The 19,721-nt window shown below is 40.4% G+C and overlaps 1 protein-coding gene across 1 annotated transcript in view; it reads right to left on the bottom strand.

Annotated features, from left to right (window-relative positions):
* Positions 1-19,721, bottom strand: part of LOC115376252 (neural-cadherin) — a 376,719-nt gene that overhangs the window by 162,018 nt on the left and 194,980 nt on the right. Inside the window, exons 13-15 of the mRNA XM_030075748.1 lie at positions 17,573-17,822; positions 12,356-12,483; positions 5,343-5,529 (exon numbers count right to left, since the gene is read on the bottom strand). Coding sequence (XP_029931608.1) covers positions 5,343-5,529; positions 12,356-12,483; positions 17,573-17,822 — 565 coding nt within the window. The remainder of the gene's footprint in view (positions 1-5,342; positions 5,530-12,355; positions 12,484-17,572; positions 17,823-19,721) is intronic.

The raw sequence follows: 19,721 nt of genomic DNA, 5'->3' as shown, positions 1-19,721 counted from the left end.
ACATTCTGGTGGTTGGCTGTTTTTTTTTTTCAAGGTTTGTGCACCATTTCTTAACGTCCATGTGCATGTATGTGTGTGTGTGAAGGTGTGTGTGCATGTGTGCGTCAAGTACATGAACATATGGCTGTTAGCAGCTTATATACAAGAGTACAAACTTATAAGCAGCAGATGTCAAGATGAAGTCTCCCTCGCGCCGTTAAATTCGCTTTACCGGCTTTGAATCTTTAGCCTGTGTGTGCACTTGCAGGTGTGTATCATATGTATGTGTCAGTATGTGTGTGTGTGTTCATTTGTCTTGCACATGGTCTTGCCAATATGAGCTCCAGAAAGCCAGTTCCAATTCCAAATTTTTATGCTGAAGCTGATGATTGCCGATATTGTGCACCAGTAGGCAACAGCTTTAAATTTGATTGTTTTCATAGTATTTTCAAAATTATTTTGCAGTTTTCCAGCATAATTTTATTCTTGTCGGGATGGAAAAGCCTTTGAGCCACAATGGAACACTAAAATGCCGATATCCCATATCAGTACGACTTTTGTTGACTACAAATATCACGAAACAAGAAAAAGGAAGGTCAACACAATTCTTAAGATATGCCATTTCCACATCACATGTAATGTTATTGTTGAATAAATCCAAACAATAAATATGTCTGTGTGCTCGATTTAGTGAGTATTTCTGTTGCTGGAGTTATGCACCGTTTTGTGACAGGCCACACCTGTGAAAGTTATGTCATCTCACGTGAATCCAAGTGCACCTTGCTGTGACAGGCCACGCCCATTTTGGTCAGTCATCATGAAAAGTAAATCTGCTCCTCTGTGGCTCATGACCAACTTTTCCACAAAATCTTGCAGTGTTGCAGTGAATGCATTCAGAAGTTATGCACCTCACTGTGATAGGCCACGCTTACTGTCACACCCCATTTTGGACAATCGGCATTAATCAGCTCTTTCTTACCACATGACCAAACTTTTTTGGGCCAATCAATTCATAACATTTTGGGATATCCTGCCAACAAACAGACAAACGGACAGACAGTCAGACAGGCGGTGCCGATCCAGTAGAATTAGAGAGTACAGCTTAGTTTGCATCTGGGAAAGCTACTGTAGTTTTTGTTGACAAAAAACTAGGCCAACAAAAATCAAATGACTAAAATATAACTAAAACTAAAATGCAGTTTAGCTAATCAAAATTGGTGGTCAAAATTAACATTAACACAGGGTTCCCACGGGGTCTTAAAAAGTCTTAAAAGCATTGAATTTACGAATTTGGAAATAATACTGTAAAAAGACTTGAAAAAGGCTAGGTCTTAAAATTTGTTCTGTATGTAACTTCTCCGTATCGCATTTCTCGTCAAACGTTTCATTTGTCAACCACGATTATTTTGACAAAATAACGTAAACAAAGAGCGGCAGAACCAATAATTTCGAACGCAATTCAGCCCCGGGAAAATGCTACGAATACGTCACTGAAGACCTCACACTACAGCAGACACAAGACTATGAACGACAAGACAAGTAGTTGTTTTTTTTTTAACGTTAGATAGTTAATTCACGCTTGGAAAATGGGGAAATGTAAATTCAACGAAGCGTGGATGGATAAAATTTCTTTCCGTCATTGGTTAAAATCTGAGGTAGATAACGTTTTTGAAGCCTACTGCACCTTGTGCAAAAAGAGGATTCAGCTTAGAACAATGGGGGTGAAGGCGTTGGACTCGCACGCCACATCGGCCAGGCACATTAAATACACCAGAGGAAAGGAACAAACTCCTTCAGTCACCGCCAGGTTCCTACCAGCTAACACTAGCCAGCTAGCTGCTAGTGCTCCTTCAGCCCCTCCTGCTGCGACCACAGCTAACGTTAGAGTCGATCTACGCGCGTCTTTCGGGTCCACGCCAACGCTGAAAGCACAGGTGTTGTGGACTCTTCACACCATCGCCAAACACCAGTCCTACAATGGAAACGAAGGTATTTCACATCTTTTCTTGTTGAATAAGTGGTCGCTCGAAATTCAATTTTTCTTTGCCGGTAGGGCTGTGAAATAGGCCGAGAAATAGGTATTAATTTTGATTTGGTCTTAAAAAGACTTGAATTTAACTTGAAGAAACCTGTAGGAACCCTGTAACAGTAACTAAATTGCCAGCAATGATTTATTTATTTATTTATTTATTTTTTTTTACTAGGGTTAGCAGTGTGAGGCACAGTGAGGCTGGTTTCAGTGAAGTCCTTCAAAACCACACAAGAATAATATCCCTGGTCAGACATCTGATGAAAAAAATAATAATAAAAAATAAATTGACTTGCTGTTTTCAGGGAGGAGCTTTCATCACATCAGTTACTGAAGGCTATCCAAGTCTTATTAAAAAGCTAATATTGACTCTAAGAATCTATAGGAACACTGATATAATGCATGTTTTATCCCATATACACACACATATATCCCATATCCACACACATATATATGTTTGCATCTGCAAGAACTCCTGGTTAACTAACCCTCTTTCCATGATTCCCCACGCCACCTCATTCACAACCCTGGAACAAGAAAAAAAAAAAAAAAAAAAAAGCCCAGCCTCTCGCATACTTAATATTTCAGCACTGTTTACGACACCACAAATGTCGTAATGAGATGAACCTGCAGAGAGGATCTGTTAATAATCCATGATAATATCTATGAAAAATATATCCTCGTCTGTCTCACACTTTTTCTGATGCTTCTCTCCATCTACCCGTCTGTCGCAACATCTGCTCAGCTCTTCCCCTTCTACTGCTGGGGCATGTATGCATTTCATCTGGCAGCGAGAGATGGCGAGATGGAGAGAAAGAGAGAGAGAAAGAGACAGACAGAGAGAGAGAGAGCGAGAGAGATGGCCTCAGGTTCTTCAGTGGGGAGAGATGAGCAGATGTGGGTAAGAAAAGGGGCAGAGAGGGAAAAAGAGATTATTGTGGCCTTCAGTGAAGACCCAGAGTCTTAAATTATGTCCAGAGACCAGCTGTCTCAAGCTCTTTTCTCTTTTTCCCTCTTTGCCAGTGCAACCGTGACTGTCATCCCCAACTTAAATTATAACTCTATCCCAGTCGTCAACGCTGTAATATTTATCTGCTGAGTCAAAATAATTATTTCTGTGACTTCATAAATCTACGCTTGATTAAGTTTTACATGAAGCATCATGATTCATTTTGTGGGCTAATTCATTTTTGTTTAAAATGATCCAAGTTCATTCCATTGGAGATCATATTAACCTCGGCGGCCCCCACGTTGACTGTGACTGTAGCTGCATGAGTATTACACAGATATTCATTTTTTTTTTGTTTTGCAAAGGCCTGACACTTTTCAGCTAGGTTGGATAGGCTGCAAAAAATATATCCATCTGAATGGTCTTTTTGGGAATTTTAAGACCTGGTTCGCTTGGGTTTTGATATGAATCAGCCCTCCAATTATCACATTATAGCAATTTTGTCAAGGGACAGATGGGTTTTACACATTACCATATGAAAATAAACAAAGGAGGTGGGACCACAATTATGATGGCAATTTTGGGAGGAATAATGAATTGCCATGCACTGAGATTTATTATATTCTTAGGAGTTTTCATCAAAAGTCAGTGAACAAAGTTTTCATGTTAAATGTCCTGTCCGACTTCCCGTGGTCAGTGATTACACGATCATGAGAAAATACACAACTTGTGCCTCTCTCCACTATTTAGACCCAAATCCAGTAAGCGTGATTTGAATAAAAAGGAAATTAATATAAAGGGGAAAATGAATGGGTGAATTAAATGGGCTTGTTGAGGCAGCAAAGTCAACAACATATCAGAAATCCCAAAAATAACATCATAAATGTTCTTAATGAAAAATAGAACCTTACGAGCGTTTCCTTTATTTGTGTTGGATTGATTTCACGTATGAATGGAAACAGGCCTGATTGATTGGTACCATACTGAGATCTCAGACCACCTCTTCATCTGCGACTCGATGCATTTGATGCAGACTGCACTGAGGTTTGAATAACACGCTCACACCAAACGATTCAACTGGACTAAATATGTCTGGTGTAAAAACAAACCTCAGTCTGAGTGTTGAATCTTGTGTTTTTTTTTTTCTTAGTCTGACAGAAAAACACATAACATCATTTCACTTGTTTCCAAAGCAAACTGTAAAATGGATGGTTTCTTTGTCACTTAAAAGGCAATATTACACTTTAACATAACCTGCAGCAGTTTTATGCAAATAAATGCCTATTTTACTACAATATGCTGTTGCATACTGAAACACCACAATACTGATTCAGCCTATGAGCAGCTCCTGTCAGTGCTTAGTGTCTGGTAGCCATACACCATGGCACAGAAGAAATGATGAGTCCAAAGTTTCCACTTTGTTGGAATAAACAGAGGAACTGGGTAGCTGGCATGAGCAGTGATAACAACTCATGGCTGACACACAAAGACAAGAGCGCCACCAACAGGAACTCAATTTCATCGACAGAAAATCAAAGGGCAAAGCCGCCCCAGCCCTGTACACACTGTTTGATTGACAAGTGATCTAACTTGTTTTCCAGGGCAAGAGCCAGAGCCAAACTGTAAACCGTTCTGAGCGTTTCCACAACAAAAATGCTGATGCCCGACCAGAGGAATGGGCTCGGGAGCCAGTTTTGTTGGTCCCATAAACTTGCTGACCTGTAGCCACAGAACTGATGATGTAAGGGGCCATTAGGTGGTGTAATGTCATAATGTTTACCCTTGTTGAACTGACATTTAAAAATAAATAAATAAATAAAAATAACACAACAGCAGGGACAACATAGCCAGCCCATCCCTAAGAAAAAAAAATAATAATAAAGTAACTCTCAAAACAATCAGTCAGTGGTCCATCAAAGTTGTAAAATTCACAAAAGACACCAAAGGCATTGGGATCAAAGGTGTAGGAGGGAATTGGAGGTGAGATGGAGCAGGCAAGTGATATTTGGATAAAAACAGACCAAATAAGCTTAAAAAAAAAAAAAAAAATCTATGAATATGAATGCAAGCACTACAAAAAATACAGCACTGGACAGGACATGCCCACATTTGTTGTCATGATGTCGTTGTTCATTGGGCTGTCCAAAGCATGCCTGATTAAAAGTCGATAATTGGCAAAGCACCAGCCCAGAACCAGCATCGCAGAAACACCACAGCAATGTGAGCCTAGTACTATAGATGGAGGGGGGGGGGGGGATTAAATAAAAAATAAGTTTCAAAGATTATCACTTTGAGAAAAATCCTAAATGGCTGAAATAGCATGTCACAATGGACATTTTCTTGCGTTTCGTGACACTTGTTGTGTATCGTCTCAGTCTCTCTTACCAGAGTTGGGCTGTCCATGTTTGCCGGGCCGGGCGGACTCCCAGCCATCCACAGACTGGACCTCTAGTAGGTAGGAGCCTTTGGTTTCACGGTCAAACACGGCCTCAGTGTAGATGGACCCCAGTTCCGGGTCGATCCGGAAGTACTGGTGATCCCCACTGCGATCGGCCAGCAGGGAGTAGGAGATCTGGAGAGACAGATTGAGAGGAAATCATACAGAAGATCACAAGCTGAAATACTGTTTTGCTCACAGTCAGTTCAGCAAAGCAAGGGCTGAAAAAAATGGGAATACAACAGAGAGGGGAGTCAGGATCATAGAGAATTAATGGAAGAAGAGCTAGTTTTCCCAAGACGATCTGAGGCCCCAAACAGTGTGTTCGGTTTGCAAAGATTTTTGGACACAAACTGGTAAAGCCAAATCACAACAGGTTTTTTTTTCCTCAAAGCAGAAAATGAAAAGTAAAAAAAAAACCAACAAAAACAGCTAGCCTTTGCCTTGTCACTATTTGATAACTAGTAGCTCATTAATGAGATACTACCAAGCTATGTAATCGGGACATAAATCAAGTATACTGTTTCTTCAATGGTCAAGTTTGATCTTGTACAAAAGCTGTGAAAGAGGCACCGTGCAACAGAATGATGTGTGGATAAAGCTGATTAACTGCTCTGTTACTGTCAGCATGCATAAAACAGCAGGTGGTGACAGCACTGATACACCTGCTGAATTAATACATTTTCGTTCCCTTGAAAAATGAAGCAGTAAGAGTCGTGCCTCAAATATATGTATGAATCCATGAGAAAGTGTATAGATGCGGACATTACTTTTTTTCTGATGCACAAAGGATCATAAAAAAACATCTTTGATCCGCAATCAAAGTGCCTTGGTATCTATTTGAAAAACAGTGATTTTTTTTTTTTTTTTTTTTTTATGAAAAAGCATGAGGCTGGCCTGTGTTAAATGCATATTTAAACATTGTTCTGTTATGGAAACTAAAAAAAAAAAAAAAAAAAAAAAAAAAGATGGAATCGGTAAAAGGCTAAGGTTTCTTTCTGCAGAAATATGTGTTTGCTGCAGGTAGATTGTCATGTCATGCCATTATACTGTTCTCAGATTATAATGCAGAGCTTCTGACTCTTAGGTGCAGAGTCACAAAAATTGTGCTGGGAGGGTAATCTGCATTTGAGTTGTATTCCTCAGCTGCTTGACTGAAGAGTGCAGAGTTTTTGTCTTATTCACTAAGAAATTCATGCAAATCAAGTTGTGGCACAAACAAGCCCACCAAAAATAAAAAAAATAAAAAACAACTGGGCAAGCAAATAGCCCTTTCATCACTGCTTGCAAGTGCAAATGGTGCACTTCAGCTGAGAAACTAATCCACACAGGCTGGCATTTTTACACCCTAGAGCCCCAGTATAATTGGAGTGCTCTCTGATCTGGTCTGCTGTGAGATCTGCACGGTGCTGGACCGGCCAGTCGGTGCGGTGGTCATGTCTGCAACATGAAAAACACGGCAGTAATGAAAACAAACATCCAAAATGGACAAACTTATTCTGCAAAGTCATCACGCTAAATTTCATATTTTATACACGTTACGATAATGTGGGGAATGGCATGGCATCCTGATTGGGTTATTTTGGTGATATAACACACACTTCATTCAGAAACCTGCAGTGAATCCACGGCTCCTCACTAGGCTTATTTTTAGAGCCTTTTAGTATTTCACAGCAGTTTTTTTTTTTTTTCTTCCTCAAAGTATTTCATCTGTGTAATTTCGGTTGTTTGCACTAAATTGCTCTTCGGCAGTGCACGGTGGAGATCAACAGCAGGCGAGTCTTGGCAATCAAACATGCTTTGAGTTGGTAATTATGCTCCTGCTACAGAGCATCATAACATGACCAAGTCTTATTGTTGTTGATCTGATTTATGTTTTGCTTTATTTCTCCATGATGTTAAGAGGGGACAGACCAAAAAATAGCTATTTGTGATTGTTTTAAACTCTGTGCTGAAAGCATGGTGACGCTGTGGTGGATTGCTAGCTAGATTGTTGATTTCTAGTGCAATTTTTGCAGAGATGCAAAAACCAAGGACATAACAGTGAAACCAAATTTGAAGAGAAAAAAAAAAATCAAAGGTTTGGCCCGCAATTGGAATCGGATGATTTTATGCCAGATCCGCTCAGGCTTGGCCCGGCAGGTCTGTCTAACTATAAAGCCGATCGCTTTAGCCAATATCAGGTGCCAGTTTTGTCGGATACATGCGGTGGTTGAGGCTCAACAGCTGGAAAAATTTGTGGGTTGGAAACTATTTGAATTTGATCAATGAACACTGGAACTTGAACACTGCTTGAACAACACTGAACAGCCCCAACAGTGTTTCAACAGTTTAAATTTTAAAACACTGTGAGAATGTGTTTAACAGTTTTGCTGGATTTGGGGGAAACCTATCAAACCTGGCAACACAGGGCTGACCGGCGCTGACCAGCACAAACATGTCTGCTGTGTGGGATTTCTGCACACAGTGTAGAACGTGTGTGAAGACGATTAAAAGTTTGCTGCCTGTGGAGGAAGTGCTGCAAAAAACTTTTGTAACAACCAATATAATACAACACTTGCAGTCCCATCATCTAAGAGTAATGGCATCCCGTCGTCCCAGGATGAAAAAAAGTGTGTTGGGGACACATGTCTCCTGGGGGATGTGACCTTTCTAATTCTACCTCTAACAATAGCTTATAGTACATAATCCATACTATACTGTAAATGTCAGGGTTTTTAAAAATTAGTTTACATATTTAAATAAAAATATGATTATTTATTCCCTAATCATTTGAATAGAGCTTTTTGAACAAAAAATATCTGAATAGAGCCAATAACCACAATTTTCTACATTAACAAAGTTTAAAAAAAAAAAAAAGAAGAAGAAGAAGAAAAAAAAAGAGAAAACTCACTCTCTAGGTAAACTTTTTTTTTTTTTTTTTTTTTTTTTGGTAGACTGTTAATTAAACACTTACAATAAATACGTTTCATTCTAAATGAGAACAATCAGTGCCTTCGTGAAATACTCCCAAATAATCAATAGTATGTCCTGATAGTTCTGACCCTCTTAAATGGGGACCCATTTAAAACCTTAGATGCTTTCAGCGAGGAGCCTTTTCTTTAAGAGTTTAACTAATGTGGTGGAAAGCAGCTTTTTAATTACACATGAAAAGCTGAACACTGACTTCATCACTCAATGTACAACAGCTCAGTTGTTCAATTGTGCAACGTGCAAAAGCCACACAAATACTTGGCTGTTTGTCAGCCTCTTGAGTTCTAACTCTGAATGAGATTTTTATTATTTAACACCTCTAGATGAGGATGTGCAAAGCGCTGGTAAACTCAACGCAGCCTCTTTCAAATCAAATCTTTTTTATTATGAGAAAAGAAGGCATGGAAGCAGAGGTGTCAGTATAGTTCATATCAAGGCTGTTTTTCAGAGACTCAGAGGTTGTTTTTAGTGGCACTCACTCAGCAACCGAAGGTTAATGATAAGAGAATCACGAATAGGATTTCAGTATCTGGATAAATGAGTAAAAACTGTATTTAGAGTAGCTATGAAGGGCTTTCATCCTATTCAAATCATTTCTTGATTAAAAAAAAAAAAACAAAGATTGAAGCGAAGGAAATGTGAACTTTGCCAAGGGATGCTGTATTTAAGAGAAAGTATTTTCCGGCAGTATTAAGTCAAACACTGATATGAATAGAGGTGAACAATGTGACGAACACAGAGACAAAAAATATATGCACATGAAAAGAACATGAAAAGATATTAACAAAAGTATGCTCATTATCTAATTAGGTTGCACCATTCCGTATCTGTGATTTAACACTGCAGCAAATATGTAGTAATTAGAGAATACTGAACAGAAGAATATTTGCATTGCTTCTTGTCTATGATGTGGGCTGGCATGTACAGTATGCACAGTATTCATGTATACGCATCTATCCATCCATCTGTATACCTTTAAATTTCTCTTTCTCCGAAGGCAGAAATATTTTTGAGTTTGGTGTAGTTTCTGGTGTAAAGAGGTGTTCAGAGGAATATAGATTATCTGTCTGGCCGGGCTAAACTGTTGAGAAGAGGCACGCTCTCCTGAGCTGCATGTGTTGTCTTTATTCTTGTTTCGTTTGGCAATGCTGGAAGAGCAACAAGTGGTTTGGGGGAGGCTAACTGGGAGCTTGCACAGGAGAAATATAGACTGGTTTGCTAAAGCTGCCTAGAAAATGTAGTACTTTGTAGAAATTGGTGTAATGTAATACAAAATTATACCACATATCATACTAAGTTACGGCAGCAAAGAATGCCACCAATGGGAGTTTAAGGCAACAGTGCCCATTTATTCCAATAGAGTTTGCCTATAGAAGCGTCACAGGCGAGGCAGTTGCACTTTAAGACACTAGTGGTGCAACTGCAGGTACTTTTTTGCCCTGAATTTTGTCTGTAAGGCAGCGCTGCCACCAAGGTTATGCGGGCCATCAGAAATCAGAAATCTTTATTGTCATTATACCAAAAGCATTACGAAATTGTGTGAGGGTAAAGCTAGAGTTAGCATGAGGAAGAGCCAATTGTGGAGCCAGGGGGTGGCTGGTGGTAGCCACGGCAACCTTACGCTGAATCCTGGCCGCCCCATTGGCCACTCCAAGCACTACAACAGTCACTTTTTCCTCCGTGTGGAACCATTTCGGCACTCCCGCTGCACCACCACCAGGCGCTTTACGTACACGCACATCCCTTTGTAACTGTGCCCATTTCCTACCCATTGAGCGCTGAACGGGTGAGATGCCATCATGGCACGCAGCAGACTGTTTGCGATGGAGAAAAAAAAAAGAAAAAAGCCACAGCTGAAAATCACATAATTACTGGCAAGTTTGCTCGGTGGCGGCTGAGTTCATTAGCTGACATTTCACAGGCTTTGGCGAGGTCATTTTTTTTTAACATAGCATGAAAGCAGAGACCTTGAGGAACCGGTAGGTACCAAGCATGTCATGTTAGCTTGTCATGAAGAGGGGTATTTTTTTGCTCCAAATTAAAGTAACATTTAAACAGCCTATTTTATGAACACGCTTGAGTAGAATAAAAACTTTTCTTGCTTCTTCATTCTAGCCTGTCCTTGATAATATGATGAGTAAGTCTGTAAGTATCCAATTTGAAAAGTGGTCCCTTTCAGAGTGTTAGATTATTGATGCATTAACCTGTAAAAAGTCATTTAATACTGTTGGTGGTTCAGGTAGTGTCACATAACTCATGCAGTGTGCAGTTTAAATCCCTAAAACACATCGCTGTTGCCAAGGTTTGACAAATTATGAATGTCAGAAGATGCCTTTTTTTTTTTTAAGTGTGCTGATTAAAAGTGTGTCATAGTTTGTTTTATCTATTTTAGATAATAAAAAATACCCATTATGAATTTTCATATTGTAACAAAATAGCCCATTATGTTTCATAATAGTGCACTTGTAACCGTGGTTATCATTTAGCGGTAAGTGAATTAAAGTGAGAGTGACCTGAAATAGTGACTATTCCGCCTACATTGCTGCACTACACAGAAAAAAAAAAAAAAATCAGTCAAGACACAGATATCTGTGCCACTCCAAAGTAAAAACGAGTCCCAGCCTGGCCACTCCGATGAAAAGTGTCAGGAAGTGGTGCCTAACCCTGTGCTCAGACCTGTTTCTCCAAAACGGCAGGCAAGGCAGAAAGACACCAGCAACAGTGACAAACGGCGACAAAGCAAGAGGTGACAAGGGAAAGCTGAAAAATGTTCAACTTTATATAGATGTGTTATGATGCAACACCTCAAGCAAACCAATCGGAGTGTGCGTCCATGTCGTCCTCGACAAACACACACGTACACTGAAGGAAAAAAAAATATTAAGCTGATCCAGTGTTTTGTGAGTGGGCAAGTGTTTTCCACCGTTCTCACTTCCAGGGTGTCAAAAACCGCAGCTTGTTCACGACCTTCTGCATCTGATACCGACGTGAAAGACTCCCATTAGAAGCCACATTCACCCTTTGGCGTCAGTAAAAGACGCGGGTGATGGTGACGCGGTAGAAAGAGAGAGAATGTCCACAGATATGGGCAGGACCTTCACACATTAAGACGTGAGTTTGATTCAGGACTTTTGACAGTTGGATATGTAAATGTAGGTTATGCACAAACACGCCTGCAAGCAAGAGACTCCAAGCAACAAGAGACTGGAGGCACAAGCAACACGTGTCGTTTCTGTATTAGCAGCTCTGCATGCACAGACACAGGCAACTTTAAGGGCAAAGAAGTACCCTGGACAAAAAGATGATGAAACTTTCTGTGTCAAAGTGCAGCTGCACTGCGAGGCTGCCTGCAGGCACACCCTTCTCACTTGTTCACTTACCATTCTGCCTGTAGCTTACACATAAAAAAAAATAATAATAAATAACCCAATACTTTTGGAAAGGTAAAAGGAGTGGCAGCTTTGGCTTTATATGCTATTTACATCAGTCAGACACCTGCCTTCCAGAAATTAGACTCAGGGGAGATATTACACCAAGCAAGATGACTAAATGAGCCAGGTTAGTTCAAAACTAACATGCAACAGCTTTGCTAAGTATTTACCAGTAGATAGCAATTATCAATGCAGAGTTTTACAGTTTCAGGTTCAAAACATTAGAAACAGAAGTAAAATATTTTTCATATCAGTCTAACCTTCTGGAAAACCACCCAAAACCTGCTGGAAAACAAACAGTCCCAGCTGGGTTCTTCACTCAAGCCTTTCTGGCCCAAAACTGTTTGTAGATAATTACAGATTAGCGTCTTGGCTCACTGTGAATTTAGCAGAATTAGTGCAAGTTACTACAAAATACAGCTAAACTAATTAATATAACACATTTAATAAAACTATTTCACAAGACTGGTAGCAACACCACCTGTACTGCAGCATGTGTGTGTGAGTGTGTGCATGTGTGTGCATGTGTGTGTGTGTGTGTGTGTGTGTGTCTCCACCTTGCCATTGAGGCCCAGATCCAGGTCGTTGGCAGAAACCTGCAGGACCAGCGTGCCTGACTCTGCCCCCTCCGTGACCGAGGCCTCGTAAATGGAGGAAGTGAAGAACGGGACATTGTCATTCACATCTTGAGGAGAGAGAGAGAGAGTGAGAGAGAGAGAGAGAGAGAATATAAAAATTCATTTTCATTCTGTATGTCTGATCGTTTTCTTCTGACCAGCACATATTTGACTGATGAGCTCCATGTAAAGCCTTTCTTGTTGTTTAATTAGCTGCCTCTCTCTCTCGTGCACCAAGCTGCCTTAGACGTAACACGGCAGAAATATTTATTTGCCTTGGTCACCACTATTCTTTCTACTTATCTATCAAGCCAAAAGAAATGAGGACATTTGATATTAATGCTCCGTAGATGAATCAAAAGAGAGCAAGCTTACCCGGTTTCCCTTATTTTTAAAGGTAAGAGATGATGAAATAGCAATTTTGGGTGTGTAAAGGAAAAACCTATGCATACATTTTGTAAAATAGCAGAGTAAAAAGAAATAACACTATTTTCAAAGTGAGTAATGAGTACAAATGTGCTCCATTTTGGAGTCACAGGCCTAACACATGCAACGGAGATTAGAAAATATATACAGTAAAACAGCAAAATGAGCGGGCAACAACAACAACAAGCAAAACAACGAGTCAAGTCCCATTTCATTTCCAATTAAATACGTTTCTCTTAAGTTTATCCCCCTGCTTGCTGGATCTGCCAGGGATGGACAAAATTGACAAAAACATGTAACACTGTACAGCGAAAATGTCAAGAATGTAATAAGGTTGCCCTTTGATTAAAGTTAGTCTTCTTTTCTGTCCTCTGTCAGCTGTGTGCAGTAGACGTGGGTGCTTTCTTCAAGAAAGAAAAGCCTCCAGTACTTTAAGAAATGAAGGAAATGTATTTTGTGGAAATCTTCTTCCCACAGAGGCTTGATGATGTTTAGATATGCCCACAAAAGGCGTTTGACTTAATCCTGGTTTTCATCCATCTTAGGACTTGTTTCAGATTTGCACACTAATATAGTTTAACATAAGTTCAATCAGGGAGACAACCTACATCGTTTTCAGAATCACACCTTCACTATTCACTGTCCTCTTCGCCTATCATGACGTACACTTTGCACAGACTCTCTCAGCCTATCAGTGATCACCCTGTTTTCCCACGGGCTCATTCTTTCAAGGCAGGGTTTCTCAAACACTGGGCGGAGGCACGCTCACGGCTGCACGGGTCCAGTTTTACAAACTCGTTCCCATCCGAGCCTGCACAGCTCAATACTGCACCCGACCCATTACCTGCAATTTCAATGTCTGACTTTGAAAGCATCCCTTTCCCAATTCCCCTCTTTGTTTGTTTGTTTGTTTTGTTGTTTTTTGGCCCAGGTGGATGCTATTCAAGTAGGCATGGTAGGTTATCACTATTTTAAACAGGCAGTAACTTGGGATGTTTTTGGGGTGACCTGCTTTGTGGGCCTAGACCTATTCTATAGTTAATTTTATAGTTAATATTATAGTTAAAATTTTGATTTTATAGTGATGTAATTGTTTGTTTAATGGACAACAGAATAGATTTGTCAAAAGAACTTTTTTTTTTTTTTTTTTTTTTTTTTTTAATTCTGTATGTTATAGGTGGGCCTTGGGGTGGAAAAGGTTGAGGACCCCTGTTTTAAGACACTTGCTTGTAGTGTTTTCCTTAAGTCCGCCCGCCTGCCAGTTCATCATTCAGAGACCTAATCAGAATCCGTCAGTTGTCTCTCTGTTTATCTGTACCTCATTAACGTCTGTGCTGTCACTTCAGATCCGATTCATGCACCCCTGCACCTCCAGGGGAAGAAATCAGCCATTCTCCAGGGAAGAGATTCGAAAGCCCACCCCCAAATCTTTTGTTCAACAAATATGTCTCTCATTTCATTTTGTTTTCGAATCTGTCTCTCCTGATTGAAGTAATGTTCAAACCACATCCAACTTTTTGATATTTTATAAACTCTACAGAGCCCCCCAGGCTCAGCTGAAAAATACAGACCCATGTGTAAATCTGTACTCTCGGTTTAAAATACCGAGAGAGCGGTTTATGATCCGTCTCTGAATTATGTATCTGTGCCCACAGATTTGTAAACCATGCCATTAGATTATGATCCCCGTCCTATAAAGAAAAAAGATGTTTGAGCGTATGGATTGCAAATTCGAGGGCACAGCTGGCAAATGTGTGAGCATGGATTCATGATTCGAGAGCGTGGGTTATAAATCCAAGAGGGCGGTTTACAAACAGTGTGAACAGATTTCTAAACTGAGTACAGATTCACACATTGTTTTTTTTTTTGTTTGTTTGTTTTTTGTTTTTCTCTCAGCTGACCCCGGGGGGGCTGAGAAAAACTCAGAACTGGAAAACAAATCAACACTGCAGCCATTGGGGATGGGGGTTATGATCAGAGGCTGCAACAATATCAAAACGTGCACAAAGCTCCTTCTCCTTCACTGAAATTATAATTTTACTGAGGAATTTTTGTAGCAAAATGAAGGCCGCGATCACAGAGTCACACATCAAAAATGCTGCAGCACCAGATCTGAAACATATGTGCAGTAATTACAGGATTTCTGTAGCTATAGAATATAAATGTACATAAGGTTACAGATGAGTAAGATGCAGTCTATGTTTTGAACTCAGCCATTAAGTATTTATGCAACCTCTGGACTGGTGATGTAATCCTGTTGCATGTTATCTGAAAATATTTTTTAACCCTTTACCACTGGAAATTCAATTTTTACTTGACAAAAAGGAAAGCCAGTGTTTATGGATAAATTATCATCTTATATAGAACATTTTGTCCAAATAACTGGAGGCGAGAGAGAGAGAGAGAGAGAGAGAGAAGAAGAAGAAGAAGGAGAAGAAGAAGAAGAAGAAGAAGAAGAAGAAGAAGGAGAAGAAGAAGAAGAAAGCAGGGGGCGCTACAAAGTGAAGGAAATCTAACCTAACCCTAACCCAAATCGGAGGAGTCTAATTTAGAGTAGTTGATTTGAGGCCAAAAGCATTACATAAATGACTTGAATAGAACAACACATTAAATGCTGCTCCACATGTCATTTTTTTTTCTTCAATTTCCTCAGAGCAAATGTCTTAATCTATGAATTAAAGATGGGGCCTTAAATCCATTACCGACCTCTCCCTCCCCTCCCATCCCATCCCTCCCTCTGGAGGAGTCAAAGAGCTTTCTTATTAAGACAGATAAGGGGGAGGAGGGGCCGGCGAGGAGAGGGGAAAGTCAGGAGAGGAACAGAGAGAGAGGCGAGAGACAGGAGAGGGTCTGTGCAAATTAATTATTTCTTGCTGGATTAAGACCAACTTGATGGAAAGGGGTGTGTGTGTGTGTGTGTGTGTGTGTGTGTGCATGTGATGTGCATGCATGTTGGAGGGGGATTAAATGCAGGGAAGTCTGGGACATGAGGGGTAGGCAGAGTTATTTTGAGGAACAAGGTCAGGAGCGAGCAGACACTGTTAAGTAGTGATGATGGAAACTTATGCCTGGTTAACAGCAGCTGAGCACTAACTGGAAAAGGTGACACCGCAATAAAGCACCAATGAGGTTATGATGGACAGAGAGGTGACACTTGATATTCTTAGCACAGAATGACAGAAAGCGAGGTCATTAGCTGGAATGGGGAGCACTAGTTGAACGTTTTTCATTAGCTAAGTGAAGGGGATAGGGAGGGGGGGTGTCAGGTCGGGGATATATGTTGCACTCCCCGGCTCATCTCACTCACAACAGCTGGCGAGATGTGCAAATAATTTGGACTGTGCAGCTTTGCAGGCCAAGCTCCAAATGATCCCAGTGGAAAATTAGAACACAACTGTACAACTATCATGCAATCAGACCATTAAAAGTCTGCCTAACGGCCCTAAAGGCTCTCCCTCGATCTCTGTCTCTCCAGGTCTGTCACTGATTGTTGTACTGCAAAAGCAATTTAACAAAGTACAAAATTCAATAAAGCAACAGTTCTTAAGTTGAATATTGAGGACATGAGGGAAAAAAAAAAAACAATAAGCACATGGAACATAAAAAACATTAAGGGAATTGAAGCAAAATGAAGTGAAAATACTTAAATAATGTGTGTGTGTGTGTGTGTCTTGTTTTGTGTGTCTTGTTGTGTGCGTACTGTATTTTGCCATCTGTGCAGCGTGTTTGCTGCTACACTTTCATTGCTTCCTGCAGCCATTCACAACAATTCAAGGAGATAAAAGTATGAGCAAGCCGCCTGTCACTGCACTCGTTTGCTATGTTATGTGTAAGTTTTCTTAATTTTTTTTTGTGTCTTAATTATGTACTGCCTGGAATACTGGATCCCTCTTGGGAATTAATCAAGAAAAGAAATATCCCTTCCATTCCACAGTTCGCAGTGACATGAAAGCAATGCATAGCTGTTCCACCAAATGAATCCTCATATGTCCAATTTGGCTTCTTTTAAAGTTTGACAGTCTACACGGTAGTTAATGTGCAAAAGTTAGTTTCACTACAGCACAGTCCACATAACTTTTCCCTTATATTTTCACGGCACGCTTACTTTTAATATAATCTGATGGCAGCTTTACACAGGAACAGGAGTTATGGCTTACGTGCTCAGGATTTACAAGATTTACACTTGACAACAGGGATTAATAAAGAACAAGACTTCATTGAGTTGAGAGCATTTTGCATTAACAAAGTGTCAGTCTACAACAAAAACAAATACAATACAAAAAACTGTATCTCTGATTTTCCCTTAAATTTCCTTTCGCATAGCTTCAAATATAGAAATTCAATGACATACTCTGTGACTGAGTGGCACACATATTTTATTTGCTCTTCATTTAAGCTGCACCACACTTACACTGAGTGAACTATCCAAACCCAAGATGCCATGATTTTATGGCTGCACCATTACATCAAACAGAAAATATATCCATGTCTTGTGCATCATTTTATACACATTTTCCTGTATCTCTGCAGGACTTATTCAGTAGCACTGGAAGCCTTACAGATCCTCACTAAAATTTAAACTCATGCTCGGTCGGTTTGAACAAAACTAGCCAGTGCAACATCTGTTTGTAATGACAAACCCACTGATAGGACCGGCAGGCCTCAGCAGGGTTGAAGACACTGTTTATGCGAGCACCATCAAAAATAATTGACATTCACTGTGTGGCCCACCTGTGACGTTGACATAGACGGTGGTAAAGGCCGCCAGCGGGACAGCAGCAACATTCTGGGCTCGAACCCGCAGCATGAAGTTCCTGGTGGTCTCATAGTCCAGAGGCTCGGCTACCAGGATGGAGGCCGAGCCGTCCTCTCGGTTGGGGGTCAAGTAGAAGCGAACCGGCATGTTGGTCTCCGGGACCATGCCGTCCTCCAGGTTGTACGTCACCCTGGGGTCCCCCAGCGGAGAGGTGGCTTTGATGGTCTGGTTAGAAAAAGATCAGAAGATCAGGTATTGGTTGGATGTTCCCCCGTTTTAGTGTGAGTACCTCTGCAGGAATTCATGAATGGTGATCTTGGAGACCCATTGTCATCATCACTTTCTTACTGTGGTTTGAAAAATCTAGTCTAAAACATTTTCAATATGTGAATTGACAGCTCAAATGTAATAGCTGCAAGCACCATTATCTCACACTCTTATCGGGAGTTTGGATCATTGGTCCTCTTACCTGGCAAGAGGATTGCTTAAATCATCTCAGTGTTTCCGGTGGAAAACTCTGTCCAGTGTATCACTTACCAGCTTATAGTATGGTTAGTGACTAAATGATCAGCATTAACCAGTGTATGAAAGTAAAAGTCTTATTGGGTTACTCCAAAGTTCATATTTGTTTTGATGCAATGACTTGTAGAATCAAAAGTTATGATAAACACAATTTCAGTCTTAGATTAAAGTCTTAAATGAATCAGCAGCCCACAAATATAAACAGATGGATAAATAAATAAATACTTGAATAAATAAATAAAGTCTGGCTAACTTCACTCACTTTCTAAACAAAACAAGTTATAAAGTCTTGTGGGAGGAGACAACCATTGAAAGTTAATCATTCTGGTGCAGTTTGAGGTCAATTTTACCGATCACACAAACAAGCCTTGCAGGTTAAAGATCAACGTCTTTATAATTAGTTAAGCAGCCTCACAGCTACCACAAGTGTTCGTTTTCTCAGGGTTGGGATAAAGCTAATCACCAGGACATTCTGTAAAGGGGAGGAAGAGATGATTTTGGTGTCTTGTGGGGTCTCCAGGATTTTGGGTGAGATGGGCGAGCCTAAATTCACAAGTCAGACAATCCTTTCACTGTGCAGGTTTGCAATTGTCAATATTTAAAGGCAGAAAAAAAATGCAGATGGAACAGAAAAAAAGGTTGGCTGCTGCCGAAAATCTACAGCAGGAGGCATTCAGAGTCACAGTAGCTGCAACGTGAATGCATGTATATGCATGCATTCACGCATGTATGCACACACACACAACCTCACAAACACTTGACCTCCATGGCAAATTTCAGTCACATAGGTAGAAAGTTGAGGTTGCTATAGGGCGGGCACAGCAAGTCCAATGACGTCTCCTGCAAGGCTCTATGACAGCCGGTTTCTGAGTTATGAAAGGGGATGTGGCAAAATGGTGTGTGTGTGTGTGTGTGTGTGTGTGTGTGTGTGTGGGTCTGTTTTTGACTACCTTCAGGGACACAAACCAGACCTCAGACCCGGGTAATTGGTCAATTGTCCAACTGGTGACAAAATCTGTGTCCCCATTTAGAAAAAGTCGCTTTTTAGTGTCAGTGGTTAAGGTTAGGGTTAAGTTAAGGTTAGGGTTAAGTTAAGGCCACTACCCACTGCCACGCCCCCTCTTTTGCCGGTTGTCATGAACAGTAAATCAGTGTTCCTCTGGCTCATGAACAACCTTTCCACAAAATCTTGCTCAAGTCAGTGAATCTATTTGGAAATTACACGCCTTTTTGTGATAGGCCGCTCCCATTGCCATGCCCTGCTTTAGCCAGTTGGTATGAATACACACATCATCACACATACACACTTGTCTTCCACGCCAAATTTCAGCCTCTCAGGACAAAAACTGTGGCTGCCAAAGGTTCGGAATTTTTTTTGTGGTCGCAGCTAAAAAGTAGGACACAGTTTTAAAGACCATAATGATGAATACTAAAAATATTAAGACAGTAAGTCCGAAACTGTTAGACAACGACCCGCTGAAATCCTGTGGGATCAAAGAGAAATACGGCACATTCTCAATTCTGCATTCTCCCTAAACTAATTAAAGAGAGGCGACTCAAAGCCAATGCCATATACACCCCAATTAAAATCAAAAACACTGC

The sequence above is a fragment of the Myripristis murdjan genome, chromosome 3, assembly GCF_902150065.1.
Source record: "Myripristis murdjan chromosome 3, fMyrMur1.1, whole genome shotgun sequence".
In the NCBI taxonomy this organism is placed as follows: domain Eukaryota; kingdom Metazoa; phylum Chordata; class Actinopteri; order Holocentriformes; family Holocentridae; genus Myripristis; species Myripristis murdjan.
The sequence above is the reverse complement of the archived record's forward strand: the minus strand, read 5'-3'. Positions and strand labels throughout refer to the sequence as shown.